Below are 23,074 nucleotides of genomic sequence, written 5' to 3'. Positions count from 1 at the left end.
GCCTATAACTAGCAGCACCACCTGGGAACTAGTAAGGCTGAGGGAATGTGTTAATAGTCTTTGCTTCCAAATTCTGGGTCAGTCTTTTATTTTGAAAGAGGCCAGCAGAGTATGAATGATTACAATTGTCCTTTTGGGGGCACCTGAGGAGCAAAGCTGGTTAAGCATCTTTTAGTTTCTGCTCAGGTCATGATCTCAGGGTAGTTGAGCTCAAGCCCCCACGTCTGCTTAAGACACCCCCCCCCCCCAAGGCTTTCTCTAAAAATTAAAAATAATTGCCATTTTGGATGTAGGACCATATCACTTGAATTGTCCAAGCTTATTTAACATCCTTGTTAAGGATTAAAACTAGAATTAACTTAATAGATACGTTAGATATACCTAGGGAAGTAAGAAGTGGTTTCAGTTAATATGGTTTGGTTTATTTTTCTGGATGAATTTTCTGACAAAATCATTCTTCAGAAGTAGTTCTTAGAAATTCATATATGTCTCCCTCCCACCCCCATTTTAACTCATAAGTGTATTTCTGGAAGTGGATAGTGTTTTGTAACGTGACTGCAATACAAAACCATGAAGGAAAGGTACCTGCGAGTTAATCCAAGTTTTTCCTCCAATGCCAAGAAAGAAAAAAATAAACACAGCTTAAGAACACAATCAAATTTGTTTCAGGAAACCATATAGAATTTAGCTCTGTCTTGATAACAGCTTTATACAATGATAGGCTTGGGGTACAGAAATGTGTTTCCTTAGCTGATACCTTTCTTTAATTTTGTAGGTATGCTTGGACTATCGCCCAGTGTAGGATCTGTGCAAGCCATATTGGATGGAAATTTACAGCCACCAAAAAAGACATGTCACCTCAAAAATTTTGGGGTTTGACTCGATCTGCTCTGTTGCCCACAATCCCAGACACTGAAGATGAGATAAGCCCTGACAAAGTAATACTTTGCTTATAAACAAATATGGTAGAGATAAAGTTATTTATCTAGTTGGTCTTGCAAAATCAGATCTGCTTTGGAAATTACTGCTTTTGATGCATACCTAAGTAAAAAGCAACATTATGTGGAAGGTTGCAGTTTCTTAGTCAAGGGTATTTGAAGATTTAAATTAAAATATACTATTGAAAAGGATGAAAAGCAGTCTAGAAAACTTGGTTTTTAGGCATATCTAGCTTGGTACCATTATATTCTGGCCTGCTAGGATACGAAGACCTCTCTGAAAGGGAGGAGATGGGTTTTCCTGCACCAAACATATTTGTAATTCCCCTAACTCAAGGTTAATCATTTGCTCCTGATACATGGAACCAACAGCAAGTTTTTAGAAGTTCCCAAAGCTAGGGTGCCAAGTACATGTTCCCTTTGAAAGAGGCAAAGAAAGGCTTTAATTTTCTTGAGTTTCTCTCCTATTGATTTGTAAATTTTGAAAATATTAAAGAGTTAAAATACACAGTTTGAGCCCCAAAATAGTGTTCATTTCCTTATGTATTTGCTCAGTGTTTGTCTGAACACCCTTATTCTGTTCCAAATTTCAATTTGAACCTTAACTAATATGGAACAGAGATACTAAAACATACCTCCCTTCAATCAGGCTACAAGTGACTGTATTTTGTAAGCACCTTTGTTCCATGTAAATTGAAAATCTAAGTAAAGTTTAAGAGCAAACAAACAGTATTACACATTTTCTTTGTCTAAATGTAGAATATTTACTCACAAGCTGATAATTTAAGCATAAAGATGAAGCTCTAGATACTGATTATAGCCACCTACCTCTTTGCTTATATATTCAAGTGTTGTTGTTGATGGATCCTTTCACATTTGTGTAATTAACTTCAGTTTTCATAACTGGGCAAAGTTCAACTGATGGGGAGACTGTTAAATCTCTTGTTTTATTATTTTCTTTTACCAAATGTGCAATGGTTGTGAGTGCCTAGACTAAAACGATCAACTGAAGATCTCACATTGCATATTTACATACAGGAGGCAAATGAAAAGCAATGTAGGACCTCCCCAAGTTGTAGGGTTTTTGTAATACTACTGAGAACCTTGGGTTTACAGGACTATACTAGTTGTTCACATAGTCTTACACTATTCCAGTAGCAGTCACAGAGAGGGCACCCCGCTTTTACTTTTGCCACCTGAAGGGTGTAATCACAGAGTGTTCTATTTTGTTCATTGACACTGGCCAATAAAATTTTCTGATATGTAAAAGAAATGCATATAACACTTTTAAATTGGTTTTATACATAACAAAACAAGACCTCTGAAATAGCGATATCTCTGCATTTTAGTAGGACTTAAATTACTGACTTGTCCCCACAGAGGACAGAGATGCTAGGACTGGCTATACAAAAAGTCAAATCAATTATAAAATGTTAGAATGTAACAGCTGAAACAATACTTTGCACTGTACACCCCTTTACCTACCGAAAGCATTTAAGGCTCAAGCCTTTAGAAAGCATATGTACAAGCCTGGTCATGGATATTTTAATGTAGGTCATATCTTTTTAATTCGTGAAAAAAATTAACGACTAAGGGTACAGGAGAAACCTGATGTATACTGTCACATACCACATAAGCACATTTATCTTCCAATTCCAAAGGGAATGTTTATTAAAGGCTCAAGAGTAACTGTCAAGCCAGTCTTTCTCAGGCTTAGCATGCATAAAGAAATCATTATGACAAAGGAAGGTATCAACTACATACTAAAACTTAGAGCTTGCTAGAACAAGTTTCAGGTGTACGAATGCCAGCCACCCAGGACATACCTAGTCTTCATAATTTTATACAGGATATTCTGTCAACTAATTTCAACACAAGTTTGTGTTGAAATTAAATTCATTTAAATGTGTTAAATTCAAGTAAGAACTAACACTTAAAGACATTGATAAAATAATGTAGTTATTTCAATAGCAAACAAACACTTTTTTCTTAAAGATAGTTACCACTTTTTAAGATCAGTAATGCACTACACCGGAAAAAAAAAAATTAAACCCTAGACAGGGGAAGCCAACTATACTATTCACAGCAGGAACTATTCCAGAAGCAGCAGAAGGTTCAAGGATATAAATGAGATTTAAGAGGAGGTAGACTTGACTTGAGTTTACTGCCAGAAACTCACAAAGACCTCTGTTGATCTGAGAAGGTCCTCCAAGCTGGCTTTCATTCAAGTCTCTTAAATCTCACTGAGACGGAGAGAAGAAAACCTAGCCTTACCCCAAATTTTCTGCTATTTAGTGCCAGCTCTCATCAATTTTCGCTCTTCTTTATGTAACTTAGGAGTTCGTCTTTCTCCATTTGGTAGCCGCTTTTTTTCCATTGTTCTCGCAACTGCTGCAACAGAGCCCCAATTTCTTTTCCTGAAGAAATGCCCACTTTTCTGATGTCATGGCCACTCACAGGAAATGGAGGAATGCACCACTGCTGCATCTGCTGCAGAAGACCATGCTCTCCCTGGTACTTCAGGAGTTCACACACGCGGGGCATTGCGTCAGATTCCCTAGACTAAGGGCCAGAATCAAACATTAAAGTTCCATCTCACGTTAGAATGCTTGCTAATGAGCATATCCTAAAAGGTAAATAAATAACCGAGGTGAAATTTTTCATTTAAAATAAATGAAATCCACGTAACACACTGTAGGTCTTAATATTAATTAGTTCTGACCAAGCCTGTATATACTTACATCTATAATGAAGTCTTGATAGGGTTTCAGTGGCTCTGAACTATCCGTTGCTTTAACTAAATCTTTCCTGTTTTTAACTATGAATATACCAAGGTTCTTCTCTTCTTTTGAAATCTTCAACCTCAAATCCAATTTTGTGACATCATCCTGTACTTTGAATAATGAGGCCAAGAGAGTCATTGGCTTTGGTGAAAAACCATCAGCATTTTTACTAACTTTGTTAAATTCTTCTAAACTTGCACTAGTAGGTAAGCCTGTAGGGACAAAAACATTTTTCACCGATTTTGATTTTTTACACACTCATATCCTCAACCAACCATGGTGTAGTATACAAAATGCCCTGTCACTAGAACTCACTGATTCAATCTGATGCTCCATCTTACAAGTTAACCACTGATAAACACTGTTGCTATTCCCTCCTATAATGTCCCCAAAACCTAGGGGAGTCCTAACACATGAGTTTTCATTACTGAGCTACATCAGGAGGTCCTGAGGCAGTGGTGGTGAGACTCATGGGAGATACTTACTTACTCATGACTTCCCACTGACCTACTGTCACAGACCATCCACGCCCCACACTGCCATTCAAAAACTGTATATGACATAGCCCCAAGTTTCCTGAAGTGTGCTCCAGCATAGACCACTGTTCTTTCTAAAATAATATTAATTTCTACGTATGTCACTCTTTCAAGTGCTTTACACGTATTAACTCACTGAATCTTTTAGCCCTTCTATTAGACGGATGCTATTCCTCTCACACCCTTTTGGATTCAGTAACTAATGATCATGGAACTAATCAAATCACAAAGCTGACATCATTCAAACCCAGGTCTGACACCAAAGGCCACTGTGTCCCACCCCCGACCCCGATGTTTATCTTACTTTAAAATACTGCATTTCTCCTTTTGGAATTAGTCAAACATTTTTCCCTATGAAATTTTAAACCAGATGTTTCACTGTAAAAAATTCAAATATTTTATAACTTGCTCTCACCTATGTAAGGAGCCACATCAAGATCATAGAGGAGGTGAATCAAATGATTTACATGGTTACCAACAAGAATTTTTTTCAATTCCACCCAAATCCTCTCTCCTGATATTCCAGCCAAGCCTTTTGCATTTTCTGCAATTGCTTCCAGAGTCTCAGGATCGTGGTCACCAGGTTTGTCTACAATTCTCCCATAAAACCTACAAAACAAAATTCTCAGAGCATGTTACCTCTATGTTGGCATATCACTAGAAAAATCTTGTTTTTCATTTAACTGGTACTATTCCATACATCTAATATGAGACAACACAGATTTAGGTTTAAGAGGGACCTTAGACATCATCTGGTCAAATCCTTACCTTCCTTTTGTTCCCAAATGACAAAACCTGAGCTCCAATAAAATATAAATAACCTTTTTTTTAATAAGTAACTTTCTTCAATTAACAAGAACTAGAAACCTCTACTCACTTTCATTTCCAAATCAGTGACTGAGACATTTAGAATGGCCATCAAATGTACTTCCTGGAACTGGTACCTATACTGGATGAATAATGCAGAACATTCTTGGAAAGACTGGAATGCCATCAACAGAACAGTGTACAAAGCTTGCCTCTCTGTGCCCATCAATACTTTTAATGAAGAGTTTCAAACAGGACTCATCTAGCTGCAGACAACGGAGTATATTTCTAGCAATCTCAGAATTGGAAGACTTAAAATACACCCGTACTAACACATCTTTAAAATTCAGTTCATTAATAATGTAGATTAAGTGACAGTAAATATGGATGTCAGTCTGTGTTCTATTATTTGCAAAGAGAGACTTTTACAAATACTCAAATTTAAAGGAAGAGCATTTACTGACAAAATATGTAGGCTCCGTTACAGAATATTCTAAATATGATCCCAACCAGTGAAAAATATTATTAGACATAAACTAGCCAGTTAGAATCGTTTTTAAAAAGGGTTACAGCTTAGAGTTTAAAAATCAGTGCTATGCACAAAACCATCCAAATTTATTTCATGCTTTTAGCAAGTTCATCTAAGGGTTTCTCATGACCACCTAAAACTGTAAACCATATGAAGGCAAAGACACTCCTCCATATTCAAAGCACCAGGAAGTGGTTGGCCTGTGGTAAACAATTACCTATATAATGAATGATCAGTGCAGGAAATAAAAAGAAAAATGGACATTTAAAAAATGATTTAAAGCTGAATTCTATAAAAGACCATCACAGAATGGAGTAAATATCTATGTTTTGGGAACAATCTCACAGTTAAGTCACATTTTACTAATAAGTCTATCAGAAGCAGACATTTGGGATGTCACCATGTTGTACTCTGACCTGCACATTTCACATGATTGGAATTGTGCTCTGGGATATTAAAATCTGTACTATTATTTTTTAAAAATTCTTACCGGAAATATCGTAAAATTCGAAGATAATCTTCTTGTATCCTCTGTTTAGCATGTCCAACAAACCTAACTTTCTTATTTTTTAAATCTTCATAACCATTGAAGTAGTCAAATAAGGTACCATCAAAACCTATTCATTAAAAAAAAGGGGAAAGATCACTGTTAGCAAGTAAGAACTGGAAAACAAAATTCGCTTTTAAAAACTATTACAACAGTAAAAGCTAAGTGAAGAGTTACAAAGTTAAAATACAGACATGGACAGCATTCGTGCATACCTACTATCAAATGGAAGACCGAATGGAATAAAAGGCTGTATTTACAACAGTAACTAAAAAGATAATGCCCAGGGGCGCCTGGATGGCTCAGTCCTTAAGCGTCTGCCTTCGGCTCAGGTCTTGATCCCAGGGTCCTGGGATCAAGCCCCACATTGGGCTCCCTGCTCCGCAGGAAGCCTGCTTCTCCCTCTCCCACTCCCCCTGCTTGTGTTCCCTCTCTCGCTGTGTCTCTCTCTGTCAAATAAATAAATAAAATCTTTAAAAAAATAAAAATAAAAAATAAAAAGATAATGCCCAGAAATGAACTAAACAATAAATATGTCTCAAGTATGAACTGGGGTGGAGATAAGACACCAGACAAGCTGATTTTCAAGTTAATATGGGAAAATAAACAAGAATAGCCAAGGTAATCTGGGAAAAAAAAAATAAGTAACAAAAAGAATCTGGAAAACTAAAACTATAAACCATAGGAAAAAAAATTTATGACCCTGGGAGGAAGACCTTTCAAAATATACAGTTAGGGTGCCTGGGTGGCTCAGTTAGTTAAGCGTCTGCCTTTGGCTGAGGTCATAATCTTGGAGTCCCAGGATCGAGTCCCACATCGGGCTCCCTAGTCAGTGGGGAGTCTGTTTCTCCCTCTGCCCTTCACCCTGCTTGTGCTCTCTCTTGCTCACTCTCTCAAAAAAAAAAATCTTAAAAAAAAATACACAGTTAATCTTAAACACAGGTTTGAACTCTATACGTCCACTTACAGGTGGATTTTTTTTCCTGAAGATTTTTTTTTTTTTTAATTTATTGGAGAGAGAGCAAGAGAGAGCACAATGGGGAGAGGGGGCGGGAGAGGGGGGCCGAGGGAGAAGCAGGCTCCCTGCCTGAGCAGGGAGCCCGATTCAGGGCTTGATCCCAGGACCCTGGGATTGTGATCTGAGATGAAGGCAGACGCTTAACCAACTGAGCCACCCAGGCGTGCCCCTATCTTTTTTTTTTTTTTTTTTTTTTACAAGACTATAGGTGTTTTCTCTTACAATTTCCTTAACATTTTTTCTCTATATTGCTTTATTATAAGAAGGCAGTATATGATACATTGAACATAAAAAGTTTGTGTTGTTTCTGTTATCAGTAAAGCTTCCTACTAATAGTAGACTATTACTAATTAAGTATGGGGGGGTGGAGTCAAAAATTAATATGCAGATTTTAGACTGCATGGGGGTTTACCAAACAAAACTAAACACACAAACACACACACACCACCAGAACCTTAAAAGAAATAATTCAACCACCTAAAAATCAAATACGCCTACATGACAAGAACCACCATAACGAAAAGCGTAAGATAACTGACATACTGAGAAAAAGACATGTAGGTCAGTATAGAGCCAAATACCTAACTTCCAGAATACACAAAAAGTTCTTGTAAATAAACAAAAATACCATGTATAAATAGAAGAATTAGCTAAAAATATACTAAGGAAACATAAAAAACCTTTAAAAATGAAGAATTTTTGGAGAACCTGGGTGGCTCAGTTGGTTAAGCTCAGATCATGATCTTGGGGTTGTGAAATTGAGCCCCACATGGGCCTCTGCACTTAGCTGGGAGTCTACTTAAGATTCTGCTTAAGATTCTCTCCCTCTCCACACCATTCAACCGTCCAAATGGGGAGGTCAGTGATCCTGAGAGATACTTCACTTGTGCTCTCCCAGAAGAGAAGCACTGCCACTACTTCTGAAAAACTACTTCTCAATTTAGTTGTGTCTGAACTTTAATGCTTCTTGATATCCTGAATGCAAAAATAATAGTAAGCTCAGGCTTAACACTTCCCAAATTGTTTGGATTTATATAGCATTTCGATATGTATAGCAAATTCAAAAGGCTCCAAATTCAAAGAAATAACAGAATATAGGGGAAAAAAGGAAATAGGCAAAAATATGATTACAAAGTAGCAAGTGCATGTGGTCTATCTGTCTCTTAATGACAAGATTGGACTCTCCCTGGTGAGCATGGAAGTACTACCAGAATTTGGAGGGAAGAAAAAGAAAAAAAAAAAAAACACAGGATAAGACAAGAGTGAAGTTTGAGAAGCAAAGTAACCAGAAATGCCAGAACTCGGAATGCTTCATCCAGTAAGGCTTGAAAAAAGCCTGGATGGAAAAATGGGTTGAAAGTAAAAATTAGTGAGAATATCCCATCAGTGTGCACTTCATCTTTTGCTCTGAATAGCACTTTCAACATATGGTGCATAAAAATAAGTAATAAAGTTGAGCTGTAAGAATAATGTGTAGTGGTTAAGAAAGTGACCTCTGGAGCCAGGATGCTTAAGTTGGAATCCTAATTCTGCAATCTACCAGCTGACTGACTTTAAGCAAATTATTGTGGGTTAAACAGCAGTACCTGCATCATAGGGATGCTGGGAAGATTAAATTTCTGTGATGTGCACAGTGCCCGGCCTATTATAAGGGCTCAGCAAATGTTAGAAAACAGTAGTACCAATAAGAATAGCTTTTATTTCTATAAAACAGTATACTGAAAAGGAATATTAGTTTCTCTCTTTTAGTTAGGTATGCTTAGGAGAAGCCAGTTACAAATTTTATAATTGCACTAGTTGGAGCAGTTTACCCTAAGTCAGAATGAGCCAAGAAGAAACAAACACCTGGAGTTTGATCACATAATGGAGAGAAAACATGTCCCAAACTGGGCTCCCTCTTGTCGTAAATCACCTAGGCTTTGGAAATCCAAGCTTCAATCATGGTAGTCTGTGACTTGAGCTAAGCTCTTAACATCTCAGTCTATTTCCTCACCAAATGGATTTAATACTTAAGTTTTTGTGACAGTTCAAAGCGATAAAGTATATCAAGTAACCGAGAACCTAGTAAGTGCTCTAGAAACACATCATTAACGCAGTTAGCAAGAGAGTCCCCATCTTGGCATACAACCCGCTTCTCCATCCCATGAAGCAAATCCTATTACAGGTTTTCCTGTAATATCTCCAGGTTCACTTTAGGCCGCATCACCTTTACAAAAGACCAACATTAATACCTGTTTTTGTTAACCAAAAGAAATCTGGAAGAGGATTTTCATGTTGATGAAACAGTAATTGCTTCCACACCTTATACCATTTCAACTTGAAAAAAGTTACACAGGATACTTTTGGGTAGCAAGGAACCTGTCCTTCATCCTTTCACTATTACTGCTGCCACAACTAGGTTATGAAGAGTGGTTGCTTCAGCTCTATTTTCTAATCCAGTCTTAAACACAAAGGGCTTGACTACAATTTATAGGACAAAAAATAACGCTTCAATAAAGCACTAACTTAATTCACCTATTATGAGTCTCACTGGTTTCATTAACAAAAAAATCAAGTTGAGATGATAAATAGGTTCTCTCTTGCATGCCAACTCTGATTACAGGTGAGTCCTAAAATGTAATGCTATGAAAGAATCGGACCTTGTGTCTGGGCACGGCCACAGAAAAGGTGCTGAGGTCATTCACAAGTGTGTGCCATGGGCACCAGAAAAGAGGAAAGAAAGGCTAGTGTGGGCATGCACAAAAGACAGTGCAATGGAGAATGATTTGGGGGATGTATGTGGGTGCATTTTCCTTACCTGAAATGTTAACCATTTTTAGATGCAATTAATAAGTGAACACGGAATGTGTACATGTGCCAAGCACTGTTCTAAAGACATATAATTATTAACTCCGTTAATCCTCACGACAGCCTTGCAAAGGAAGCAGATATTAGCATCCTCATTTTACAGCCAGTGAGTCAGAGTCAGAATTTGAATCCAGGACTTTTGGTTCCAGAGTCATCTTTTAACCCATACACTACACTCTCAGATGAAACTAAACCTCTCCGGTTGGAGAACATTTCCAGGATGCAGATTCACTTGAAAAGGCAGCTTTCAGGGGTTAAGCATCCAACTCTTGGTTTCAGCTCAAGTCATGATCTTGGGGTCGTGGGATCACACCCCACATTGGGCTCCTTGCTCAGAACAGGGTTGGCTTGGGAGTCTCTCTCCTTTTCCCTCTGCCCCTCACCCCGCTCTCTCTCAAATAAATAAATCTTTAAAAAAAGGGGGGGGCAGCTTTCAGAAAGACTGGATTAAAACATTATCTCCAGATATTACCTAAAAACATAGAATTTATAGTGAGATCTCTGCGTTCAGCATCTTTCTGCCAATCAGTTGTGAATTCTACCTCAGCATGTCTTCCATCAGTGACAACATCAATCCGCAGTGTAGTAATTTCAAAATTTTCTTCATGAAGCTGTAATGAAATGTTTTTTAATTAGTTTTTAGTATCACTGGATGAATTGAAAAAAATAAATGAGTCCTGACAAGTATATCTTCTTTCTTTTCAAAGTCACCTAGTACACATCTGTCTTGAAACAGAAAGACACAAGCAATATTCAAGATAGATCCAAAGAATTTTTTTAAAAAATAAATCCATCTTAATTAAAAAGGATGAGTCTGACATTAAAAAAAAAAAAGACAACTCTAACAAATGTTGTGGCAGAGAACAGAAGAGGCCCTCAAAACAGTGTATTCCAGTTCTTCATTTCTAATTAGGCTACTCTGAAATATTTTTTAATAGCTCCAGTTTGCCTCTTAAGAGCTGAATATCAATTTATAACATATATACCATTAGCAAAGGACTGATAGAGGAAGAAATACAAACCATTAACTCCTTCTGCAACTGGTAACCATCAATGAAGCTGAAATAAAGTACTATATATATATATATATATACATATATATCGTGGGAAGAGAGATGAGCTCCAGCTGGGAAAAAGCGGAATAGCTTCAGGATAGATGACATGTGAGCTGAACCTTGAAAACTAAGTAGGATCTGTACGTGCACACGTGGAAAGAGCATTTCAATGAAGAGAAAAGATAACCAAAGGCACAGGTGAGAGAAAGAGGGATATATGCACAAGAAAGTATTGCTGACAAATAGCATGTTAGCATTTAGGGTAGACAGCAAAGGGTTTTACATGCCACTGAGGAATTTGGAATCTCTTCATTAAGAACTGAAGGCTACTAATGATCACTGTAAGTCTGTTCTAGAATTCCTCTCAATCTCATTTCTTCTCTAGAAACAAGTTAGATCTCACTATAAGGTTCTAGAACTCAAGAATTTGAAGCACAAGTTTTCTGTAAAGGTAAGCAGTAAGAAAAGGGTTTGAAATATGGGAGACTGAAAATCACTATAGGAAACAGAACCCTGGAATGTCTCCCTTACCCAGGCAAAGAACCAGAGATTAACTCACTAGAAAGGCTGACCTATAAATAGTCACAATTTGGGACACCAGCTACAGAGGATGGTGGGAGTGAAGCACCACAGTGAAAACAAGATTAAGTGAAAAAAATCAACATGACCCTGACTCTCTTTCCCCACTTGGTTTTCCAAATGCTAATAACCAGGCTTGTTCTAACCTGAATGACACTAAAGGATTCTTCTGATTTTCCCTAATGAAAAGGCCTACCGATACTGACATTGGTGATCCCACAACTAACTAGCTGACATTTCCTACACAAACTACAGTAAAGTTTGCAAGTCACCTTACAAACAGCAGAGGATCACCCAAACTTAAGAACCAGACCACATTTAAGGAAAGCCAACAGCAAAGACAGAAAAAGAGGAAAGAGAGTGTCAAAGCAACTATAACCGATATCCTAAAGAAAGATATTGCATCTGAAACAAGAAGAGAAAGTTTTCAAAAGAAATATTCTGAGAAACACCTCAAAAATTTTTTAAATGGCAAAGGCTGCAAATATAACAGGAAAACTGGATGATCAAGTTAAGGCAATCTCACGGAAAGTAAAATAAAGATATGAGAATATAAAATAGGAGAGGGGCGCCTGGGTGGCTCAGTCAGTTAAGTGACTGACTTCGGCTCAGGTCATGATCTCAGGGTCCTGGGATCGAGCCCTGTGTAAGGCTTAGCGTGCAGCAGGGCGTCTGCTGCTTCCTCTCCTCCTGCCCCTCCCCCTGCTCGTGCTCACTCTCTCTCTCTCAAATGAATAAAAAAACTTAAACAAATATAAAATAGGAGACAAAAGATAAAACTAGCAGATCAGAGTCCCCATGGTCCAACATCCAACATCACAGCAGATTCCAAAGGTGAAGACCCTGAACAAAGGGGATGGAATTATGAGAGGAATACAAGAGGGCCCACTAAGTATCCCTACACAGTGAATGAAAAGACACATCCAAACCAAAGCACAGCGTCTTGAAATTAAAAACACTACATAAAAAGCTCAGAAAGCCTTCCTAAGGCGGGGTGGGGGGCTGGGATCCGGTCTCAGAGGAGAAATCTGAATGAGCTCAGGCTTCCCAGGGCAGTACTGGCAGGTGGCGAACAAAGGCTTTCCACTTCTGAGCGCAAATGATTGCCAGCCTGGAATTCCACAGCCAATAAAACTATCAGACCAGTGTGAAGGTAAAATAAAAATATTTGCAGACATGTAAGGCTTTTTCAGGTTTCAGACTATTAAAATGAGAGCCAAAAAAGAAAAAAACAAAAACAAGAAAGAATATCACATAGGACTCAAGAACCAGGCTGTCTAACAAGGAAAAGGCCAGGAAATTCCTAGCATGTGGTGCAGGCAAATCTCAGGATGAGGAATGGGAGCCAGCCCACAACCTGCACATGTGAAAAGAGGGAATGCACCAGATAAAGTGGCTCAAAACACGGGAACTGAAACTTGATGGGTTTCATCTACTAAGAGGAAGGTCACAGAGTACAGGAACGAAATAATGGCACACAGAAAGCTAGAGAAAAGAAAAATGCTGTTAAGTGCAGGGAAAACCAAAATCACCCCAGAAAGAGATGCAGGCACAATACACTTCATAATCCAGCTGCAACCAATACAGTCAGAAATGAAAACACTGAACATGAATTCAACCAAACATGATGGTCCAGGCATAGTGTGAAGATGAGGGAGGGAGAGCTGCATGCACTGTGGGCAAGAAGCTGCCACTCTCCCGTGCAGCAAGTCAGCACACAACATCTCACAACTGGGAAATCTGAAACAAAGACAAACTCTGCAGCATAGAAATGACTTTTTTAGAAATGTGGGCCTAACAGGTAAGTACCATAAAAACTAGTTGAAAGTGGCTGTAGCAAAGGAGGATGCGGGGTGTAAAAGGGAGAGAGAGAGAGACATATTTTATTAGTTTTTCGTCACTTGCTTTTTAAAACTAGAAAAAACATATTAAACTTCTAAAAATTACAAAACAGACAATGTAATTGCTGTCAAACCTGTCACTTACCCTGGCAGTAATTGTTCCATGCTTTTCTCCTTTGTTGTTTATCATACGAATACCCGCAGCCTGAAACATGTCCTTCATTTGAGCAGGGGTAGCAGTGGTAGCAAAATCCACATCTTGAGGCTTTACTCCATTTAATAAATCCCTCACTGCTCCTCCTGCTATTCTTAATTCATGATTTTCTTTGACAAATAATTCTGAGAGGAGAAAGAATATATTTTACTTCAGTTTATTTAAGAATTACAGAAGTATAAGGTTTTTCCAATCTATTAGGGACAGCAGAAATTATTTAACTAGACTTTTCACATAAAAATTAGAACAAGGCCCACAGAAATGAAATGACTTACCTAGAGTAGAATGCCTCTCACAACTCTTGAGAGCAGGGAATTTGCAGATTTTTTTCTTGGCAGATTCGGAAGATAATTCAGAATTATCTTCCGAATTATCTTCCACAATCCCCCAAGGTCACCGATATACATTTGAATTATAACCAAAAAGTGAAGAATTCTGCTTTTTCTCCAAGTTTATGTGCATACTTCAGAAACGTCAGGTGTTCTTAGACCTATTTCTCTTTGTGTACTGATGCTGAGGCTGTAACGTTCATGCATGAAACTATGAAACTGTCAAACAACATTAGTCTATCACCCCAGGTATGATAACGTTACAGCTAAGAATCCCTCAAGAAATAATCTGCATACAATGTTTATTTCTGCTCCTCTCTGTGCTCTGTGGGTTGTGCACCAAGACATTTCATCGCCAGCTGCTTAGCGAGGTGAGTAAGCTGGGAAGGTGTTTGGGTGAAGTGATCTTTGCAAGCAAAGTTACAGAGAGAAACTACAGGGAGAGTTTGAGTTTCCTATGGCTCAAAAGCCATAGGAAAGCTCAAACTACTGTGAGGGCCTCAATACAGGAGACCCAGAGTGGACTCCTCTAGGTACAAGATAAGACAAAGTCCACTGTTAATTACTCATGACCAAAGGACATCATAGGACACCTAGGGAGAATGACATCCAGAAACTGGCCTTATACAACCCCCTGAGCCTTGGTATTGCCAAAAGGTGGCCTGGCACCCACAACTGGGCCCTGGTATTCTCCTGTTGAACCCAAACAATGTCAGAGAACATCCACATCAGACAAGTCCACTCGGTGACCATGATGGATCGGTTAAAACAAGACAACTAGTAATCCTGTCTGAACACAGAAGACATGAATACTATCAAAGACACCACCTTATGACAATTAATAATATGTGTGACTTCTCCTTATTTATCTACCGGTTAACAGAGCAGAGAGCTGTGTTCTCACCTTCTAGGTAAGAATTAAGACACCCATCGCAGATTTATCCTTGCTTCCTGATACCACCTAACCCACAGGAAAACTGTACTGCTTATACCCGCCCCAAAATATGATACAAGCACAAACCCTACAAGAAGTCCTTTCTAAAAACCTTTGGCTGAGATACTCCAAGGTTCTCCATGGTCAGTGTTCTCCTAACAACTCACCTGGTCTCTGGCTGGAGGGCACTGACCTGAGCACTGAGCTAAATACATCAGAGTTCTGGCATCCCTAATCACAAGCCAGTATGTTAACCTCCATCCCTACCCTAAATCTGTGCTTGCTCATCCTCTTCCTCTACCTATTCTTCCTAAACCTTCAGCCCAACTCTCTGGAGATGACCTACAATGATCTGCTACAAAGTAACAAATGCTCCCTCCATTTACCTTCTGGCCTAAATTTCTGGCTGTCCCAGACCATCCTAAATCCTTTCCAAGAGTATGTGTTGTTCATCTTCCTTTCACTCCACATTTCTAATCAAGTCCTACTGACTATATGTCCCTATTAAGGGTTCCTTCATATAGGGTTCATGGTCTCTTAAAATATAAAAACCATGTATGGTAGTCAAAAAAAAAACACAAAAAACACAAAAAACCATATATGTTAGTCCAGTTTTCATGAGATTTATAGAGGTCCATGACCCAAAAAGTTAAGGACTGCCAAACTATTTCTGGACTCTATCCTCATTTCTCCCTAGTTCAGGGCCTCTTCACCTCCTTCCTGAACAAGAGTGCTACATCAGCCCCCTTAAATCCAGCTTCCACCGTCTAGACAGAGGGTTCTAAATCACTCGCTTGATTAGGCTATGCCACTGTTCCTCTGACTACTCCCAGCACAATATCCACATTTCTGCGGTACATTATACAAGGGCCTCCTGACCCAGTTCTGTCTCCTCTCTCACTAATCTCTGCATCGTGTTTTATACTCAAACTCTCCCTGTAGTTTCTCTCTGTAACTTTGCTTGCAAAGATCACTTCACCCAAACACCTTCCCAGCTTACTCACCTCGCTAAGCAGCTGGCCATGAAATGTCTTGGTGCACAACCCACACCAGAAAGACATTTTGCATGTCAGTCACTCATACCTAAACCGAACTTTCAGGATGTCATACCACACGATCTCATCTATTCTACCCTCTTTTCCTCTGTTTTTCTAATGCTGGTCATGACCACTAAATTGACTTTAAGGTCGACTAGTGGGTTACTACCCACAATGAGGAAAACACTGATCTAGCACATCCTTATTCATCTTTTGTGATTCAGTTTAGGAAGCCTCTCCTGCTGGTGGAGTTAAATCAATTTCCTCTAAGCTATGAGAGGAGCCTATTTTTTATGCATACTAATTACATTAAAATTACCTGTTCATTCTCAGGGTAGAATACTTATCTTACTTATCTTTACACCAATGTGGCTCACAATGGAACCTAATTGTGATATCCCTGCTTCAAAAAAAATTTAAAAAAAAAAAAATCAGAGTGACCTCATTGGAAATGTATTTTTTAAAGGTTTTCTTCCTTCAATACAGTGAGAAACTATTTTGAAATGCAAAAAATGAGTAAGTTTTACTTTCACTTGAACCTACTTTAACAGGATGAAGAAGGTCAAGACTGAATACAAGATCACCTCTGTTTTAAGATTCTCATGCTAGCTCGACCAAAATTTTAAGTTCAAAGTCACCTAATCAATTAACTGCATTACACAAAGAGATACAGAATTCAAAGTAATCTATTCATCATTTTGATTAGCCATATGGAAATAGATAACTATTTCCCAAAAACTCACAATTCTAATATAATACCACTGAGAAAGGCGTATCAAGGCAAAAAATGTGCCCATGTGGAACAGTCATAAAAACTGTAAGAAATGCAATGACTTTATGCTGACCTAAAAGAATAGGGATTATCAAGCTTAGACACTCTTTTTCCTCAATTACTGGTATCTTCAATCTTACAGAAATCCACATTTCAATTAATTTTGTAAACTACATACTCAGAAAAAAAATACCTAATGCAGCTAAATTTAATTGTAAATTTAAGCCTGAGACTCAAGAAATGCATAATTTCATCATTCCAAAGCTATTAATCTGCTTCAACTGCCACAGCTGATAGTAAGCTATTTTTAATTATTATCGTTAGCAATCCAAAGGACCATGACATTATATGTCAGAAAATTTTTACGATTATCTATTTTTTTATTTTAATTTTCAATCTAATTTTCATTAACTTCTTCCCTCTACAATTTTGAATTTTAAGTTTTGGAGGAAGGGGGTACAGAAAGTGCAACTAAAATGGGAAGACCATTTTATGTCATGACTATTCCTACCAAAAAATAAACGAACTGTTCGTCAGTTTTTCCAGGATCTCCCAAACTTGAAGAGTGATCAGGTGTTCCTACTGTCCCAAAAGTTACAATGATGGCTTTATGACAGCACATACCAAAGCACTTAAAAGCTAACCACTGAGTGCTAATGCCCAGTATTTCTTAAGGACCACAGCCAAGCAGCCAAAGAAGTCCTGGCTTGTCCACTAACCACGTTAACTTAGGAAAAAAATCAATGTTTGGAACTTCAGTCTCACGTATAGAATGGAGAAAAAAATCTCATATGCCCCTAGCATGCCTCTACAATGTTGTCCTCAAGGAAAAGGAAAAATAAATTACATGAAATAAACTGACAAATTATAAAATCCTATACAGTGTACAGATAATCCACTACCCTAGCTTCCCTAAGTCTTGCATACTGGAAACTAATTTCACATGTGGCAAAGCACCTATTAGGATTTGAGAACTGGTATAGTATTCAACTGCACAGTATCACCATACAACAGCCATCATTTGTGTGTATGTGTTTGTGCATTGTTTTCATGCAGAATATCTTATTTTACCAGAACACGCAAGTCTTTAGAAAGTAGCAAAAACCAAATAAAACCAACTATTTGATTTTCTAACTGATGAGCTTTGCACTAAAAGATTCCATTCTTGCCACTTCCACTCTAACCTAAAAAAGTCAACTTTAGAATATGTCCGTGCTGGGGCACCTGGGTGGCTTGGACAGTTAGGCATCTGCCTTCAGCTCAGGTCATGATCCCAGGTTCCTGGGATCGAGCCCCACATCGGGCTCCCTGCTGAGCAGGGAGCCTGCTTCTCCCTCTCCCTCTGCTTCCCCTGCTTGTACACTCTGTCAAAAATAAATAAAATCTTTAAAAAAAAAAAAAAAGAATATGTCCGTGCTACCATTTGCCAGGCTTTGGAGGACAAGACCCTGGGGGTAAATAGATCTGTATCTTCCCACCGTACTGAGTTTCTAAATCCATAGGATTTCACCTCTCAAGATGGAGACAATTCAACTCTTGAGGTAAGGGTTAGTAAGCCAAATGAAATTGTTAAAATAAAAGATGTTCAAGAACCTATAGCAATCAATATCCAGAGCCTTGTTTCCAAAAGAAAAATGCAGAAGGACCTGAAACAGGCCACCAAGAGTTAATTACCTACATCCAAGCATTTGGCACCTTTCTTCCAAGAGGCCTCTTGCAACTGAAGGTGGGAAGATTAGGAGCTGGGAAAGGCATATAAAGAAAGAACAAGCTTGAATTCAACTCAGATTTGGAGCTTCTAAACTTGTGCTGTTCAAACAGTAGGCATATATGGTTACTGAACTGAGCACTTGAAATGTGGTGAGTCTGAATTAAGATGGTCGGGATGTGCTAACCACCAGATTCCAAGGACTTGCAAGGAAAGATGTGAAATACCTCATTAATAATTTTACATAAATTTTATATTAAAATGATGGTATCTTAAATGTAGTTGATAAAATGCTATACTAATTACTAAAATTAATTTCACCCATTTTTTATTTTTAATGTGGCTACTAGAAAAGCATACATTGCACATGTGACTGATATTTCTATTGGACTGGAGTTTCTACACTTTTTCACTGTAATTACAACTCAGAGTGAAGTATCAGCTTTAGACCCTCCACTTCAAGATCACATGAAGAATCTATATGAATCAACAAGTTCTGGACCACTGACCTCTGACATGTATCTAAAAAATCATCTAAATTCAAGAATAGAAAAGTAGCTCTGGGAATAAACGAATACAAGGAAAGTCATTTCAACGCTCCTCCACCTTTTGTGCACAGAATTAATGGAGTTCTTACAAAAATTTATGGATGCCCATCCTCCCCAGAGATTCCAGTTCAGTAGGTCAGGGTGGTACCCCAGGATTTGTGTATTTTAAGAGCTCCCCAGGTGAACCTAATGGACAGCCAGGGTTGCATGCCACTGTATAGGTCATGTTTCTACAAACACATACCTTTGTGTATTTCTTAAGGGCCACTAAAATACCAGAGGCTTTGGAATGCAGCTGTGTGGCTGCTTCAGTAACAGCATAGCTGATTCTGAGGACCAATGTAAGGAATGGTAAGACTGTGACAAGCAACATGAAGCTGCTGTAATCAGGGACTTAGCTTAAGTCATTTCCTGTGCCCCTTCCAGGTAAGTTTTGTATGTGCACAAATGGAAGGGACTCCTATTTCCTTCTGCCTTCAGTTCACTCACAAAGCACTTATGACTAAGGAGGAAATACAGCTTGATAGTTACAAGCTGGGTACTGAAAGCAGACTACCCAAGTTCAAAATGCAGCTCTCTAGTTATTATAAAAATGTTGGCACATTCCTAAGCCTCCTTCCTCATCCACAAAACAAGAAAAAATGTATCTACTCATTAAGTTAGTAGACCCAATTCTGTAACCTATCTATAAAGTAATTAGCATAACATACAGAAAAGCCATGTTTTTTAATTGAAGTCACTGCCTGAATCTTTTATGTTTGGCTATAGTTTGGGATTACCCATAGTAAACCTTTCTTTTGTTAGCTCAACAGCAAAAAAACAAAAACAAAAACAAAACCAAACCTGAGTGTTGACTAAAAAACATTAAGCCTCCATTTCTCCATTTACACGGCCTTCCAAAGCAAGAAAGCATCCTAATCTCTCACCTGTCAGACTCTTCAATCCTGCTGTGAACAGTGACTGGAATTCTGGAGACTGCAACTTCATTGTAAATAGATACTGCTTGAAAAGGCACAGCCTACTCCAACTACCGCTCAGTAATGGCCTGTGCCAGGGATTCAGGCACCTCAGCATCTGGGGGCAAGGTCACCAACCACACATCTACAAGACAAACATGCACGTACAATAATGAAATTTACAAGTGAAGGAAAATAAAGGGATATACTGCAATTTTATTTAACATCTGAGAGACACTCAATCTCCTGTTCAGATGAAAAAACTGAAACCAGTGACAATTTGAGGGACAGTCACCTATGACTAGATCTATGCTTGGGGCCATGCAGTTTTGTACTCCTGAAGCACTTACTGCTATAGTCGCGTTATCACCTTTTACTATTACAGTGCTCCCTGGAGAGGTGGGTTTCAGTTAAAGCTTGAGGGGAGCAGGCTGCCAAAAACAGTGGTTGCAGAAAAGGAAACTCAAAACACAAGACCTGGCCTCCTCCAAAACACGGCACAGTCACACGTTTAACACAGTACTTCCCCACCTGCACCTAAGATATATGACCCAGGGACATTTCCTAGGCATTGAAAAACATTTTCCCAAGACTTGTCTTAGCTGCCCGCTTTTTTCCTCATTCACCACTCCTTTCCGTCCTGCCGGCTCCTGAGTCCCACCCACACCGATTTCCACGTGAACTGGGTCTCCGTGAGGGACTGACAGGATTTCAAGTGGCCCCGACGGAAACCACAAGGGAGTCATTCCTTTCCGTGGGAAGCAGGTTTCAAAAAGCGGCGTTTCCCACCAGGGGGCGAGACGAGTTCTCCTCACCCAGACCACGTGGGGAAGAAAAAGTGTCCTTCCAACTCCGCCTAAAATCAGAAAAACCCGCTGAGGACCCTGGCCTTGAAGAGGCGTGTCCCGCCCCTCACACCAGGTGCCAGACCGAAAGCTTAGTGAGACCCTCGGTGGGCCGTCCCCAAAGAACGGAAAGTGCCCGGGGAAGCCCGATGATTCAGCCTGCAGTTAACTGGAACGTGGCAGGGACGCGGCCCCACGACCTGCACGTCGAGCTCTGTTCCGCAGTGGAGAGAATGCCTCTCACCGCCACGGGCTCGCACCCTCCCCAGGAGGCTCCATCGCCCCACTGCCCTCCCTGCGGCGCGCACCCGCACGCCCTCCCTCCCTGCGGCGCGCACCCGCACGCCTCCCCCGTGCGCCCGCTCACCGGCCCCACCGCCGCCGCCGCCGTCGTCGCCACCCCGCGCACTTCCGGACGGCGGACGCCGTGACGTCACCGCCGCGCGTCGGTCGTCAGCGAATGGGGAAATCGCAGCGAGGCGTGGGCGGGTCCGAGTGGGCCCTCTCCGCGCTCCTGTCTCCCTACCACCGGGCTAGAAGCAGAGCGCGGTTTTTCCGCGCCTCTGAAGCCAAGGTACTCTGCAGGCGGTGCTCCTGGGGAATTCGAGGCACCAGGGTCTTGTATTTCTTTTAACTACATCTCCCTACACCTCTCTCTTGCCCTGAGGTGGTCAGACGCCCATCTGCGTTGCATGCCCGTGTGATCTTGGGCAAGTGTCACTCTTTTCCTTTGTAGAATGAGACTGTCAATAAAACCTATTACAGGGGGTTGCCAGGCTTTAATGTCATGTTACTTCCCAGCAAGGAGGGAATGCTCAGTGAGTATTATTACTCTTCCCTTTCCTCAAGACCTAAGCAGAGGGTTTCAGACACACTAGTTCTAAATTAAACCCTCTAGTTCGTTGAAATTACTGGGCATATTTTATTTTCCCACCTGGTTTTTGTGAAGTCTGAAGGCTATTGCAGCTGCAAAATGAAGAACTTGGATTTGATTCAGTTCTTTCGTTTTTTCCAAGGCTGAGAAGAGTAAATAAAGTAGCAAAGGAGTAGGAGTAAAGCCCTAAATCCTTAAAAAGGGACACTTCCAATTAATTTGCCAATTATCTTTACAAAAAAATAAAAAAAATCAGGGCACCTGGGTGGCTCAATAAGTTAAGCGTCTTCCTTTGGCTCAGGTCATGATCCCAGGGTCCTGGGATGGAGCCCTGCGGCTGGACTCCCTGAGTCAGCTTGTCCCTCTGCCCTTTCCCTGGCTCGTGTGCACGCTCTCTCGCTCTCTCAAATAAATAAAATCTTTAAAAATAAATAAAGTAAAATCGCATCATATGTTTTCATTAAGTGTAGACTTAATAGCGCTCTAATTTCCGTAAAATTTTCCTAGGAAAATTCATGTGCTGTAGTATTTCTGTGGTTTCCAATGATCAGCCCTCTTATCTTCAGGGCTATTAGGTATCCCATTTTGAGAAGAACAGGCCTAGTTTCCCAAGTTGCTGTTCAGAGGCCAAGCATTGATTTATGTTTCTTCGTGTGGCAATGAATATATTCATATATCCTAACTAGCCTGTGCAAGAAAAAAATTAGAGAATTCAATGTGAAAGAGCATAGCACTACAGATATAAGACATTAACAGGATAATAGAAGACATGGACAATTTTACTGACAATTTGCACTGGGGATGAAATGGACAAATTCTTTGAAACATACATCAAAACTGAAACAGGATGAAATTTAAAAATCTAAATAGTTCTTTACTACTAAAGAAATTGAAGTTTGTTCACAACCAACTTCCCACAAAGATAATTCCAGGCCCAAATGGTTTTAGTGGTCAAATTTATCAATCACTTAAGGAAGACATAACACCAATCTTCCATAATTTTTGTTCAGAAAATAGAGTAGGAAACATTTATCCTCTAATTTGGGGCCAGCATGACAACTGATAACCTGAAATAGATATAACCAAAAAAAGAATTTATACATCAATATCCACATGAACCTAGAAACACATATATTTAATGAAATATTAGCAAACCAAATCCAGCAAACTGGATTTTGATCAAGTTTGGTTTATCCCAGGAATGCAAGATAGATTTAATATTTGAAAACCAATCATTGTTATTCACCATATTAGCAGACTAAAAAAGAAGACTGTATGATCATCCCAATAGATGCAGAAAAAACACTTAAATTCCACACTTATTAATGACTATAACTCTCAGAAAACTAAGATCATGGAGTGATCTGTGTTGTATGG

General features: G+C 39.4%; 2 protein-coding genes across 8 annotated transcripts in view; one reads left to right on the top strand and one right to left on the bottom strand.

Moving 5' to 3' along the window:
- Positions 1–3,217, top strand: part of CRBN (cereblon) — a 34,772-nt gene extending 31,555 nt beyond the window's left edge. For 2 of the 4 annotated variants that reach the window (XM_032411810.1, XM_032411812.1), the window contains one exon: positions 776–3,217. In XM_032411810.1, coding sequence (XP_032267701.1) covers positions 776–956 — 181 coding nt within the window. In that variant the 3' untranslated portion in view covers positions 957–3,217. The remainder of the gene's footprint in view (positions 1–775) is intronic. The other 2 variants (XM_032411813.1, XM_032411811.1) reach the window with 2 other exon arrangements.
- TRNT1 (tRNA nucleotidyl transferase 1) lies at positions 2,586–21,241 on the bottom strand. Of its 4 annotated transcripts, XM_032411815.1 has the most exons (9): positions 21,191–21,229; positions 20,794–20,834; positions 19,949–20,123; positions 13,626–13,819; positions 10,478–10,616; positions 6,084–6,210; positions 4,673–4,866; positions 3,680–3,933; positions 2,586–3,500 (listed from the first exon to the last, which is right to left on the bottom strand). In XM_032411815.1, the coding sequence occupies exons 3-9, from the start codon at positions 20,094–20,096 to the stop codon at positions 3,246–3,248; spliced, it is 1,311 nt and encodes a 436-aa protein (XP_032267706.1). In that variant the 5' UTR covers positions 20,097–20,123; positions 20,794–20,834; positions 21,191–21,229; the 3' UTR covers positions 2,586–3,245. The 4 variants fall into 4 exon arrangements, with proteins under 4 accessions (XP_032267706.1, XP_032267709.1, XP_032267705.1 ...); XM_032411818.1 differs by lacking the exon at positions 20,794–20,834 and having other exon boundaries at positions 21,191–21,241; XM_032411814.1 differs by lacking the exon at positions 21,191–21,229 and having other exon boundaries at positions 20,684–21,108.
- Positions 21,242–23,074: the final 1,833 nt, after the last annotated feature.

This window comes from Phoca vitulina, unplaced genomic scaffold, assembly GCF_004348235.1.
Source record: "Phoca vitulina isolate PV1807 unplaced genomic scaffold, GSC_HSeal_1.0 scaffold13, whole genome shotgun sequence".
Lineage (NCBI taxonomy): Eukaryota > Metazoa > Chordata > Mammalia > Carnivora > Phocidae > Phoca > Phoca vitulina.
This window is presented reverse-complemented; position numbering and strand designations above follow the sequence as displayed.

What these genes read in the sequence shown, in the direction of transcription:
- TRNT1 (XM_032411818.1), bottom strand. Translation starts at nt 20,096, where the DNA reads ATGCTGAGGTGCCTGAATCCCTGGCACAGGCCATTACTGAGCGGTAGT. An exon ending in TATAAATTCTATGTTTTTAG is followed by an intron (nt 6,211 to 10,477) that starts GTAATATCTGGA and finishes TTTAATGAATAG; the next exon opens with GTTTTGATGGTACCTTATTT. An exon ending in TGATGTGGCTCCTTACATAG is followed by an intron (nt 3,934 to 4,672) that starts GTGAGAGCAAGT and finishes TTGTCCCTACAG; the next exon opens with GCTTACCTACTAGTGCAAGT.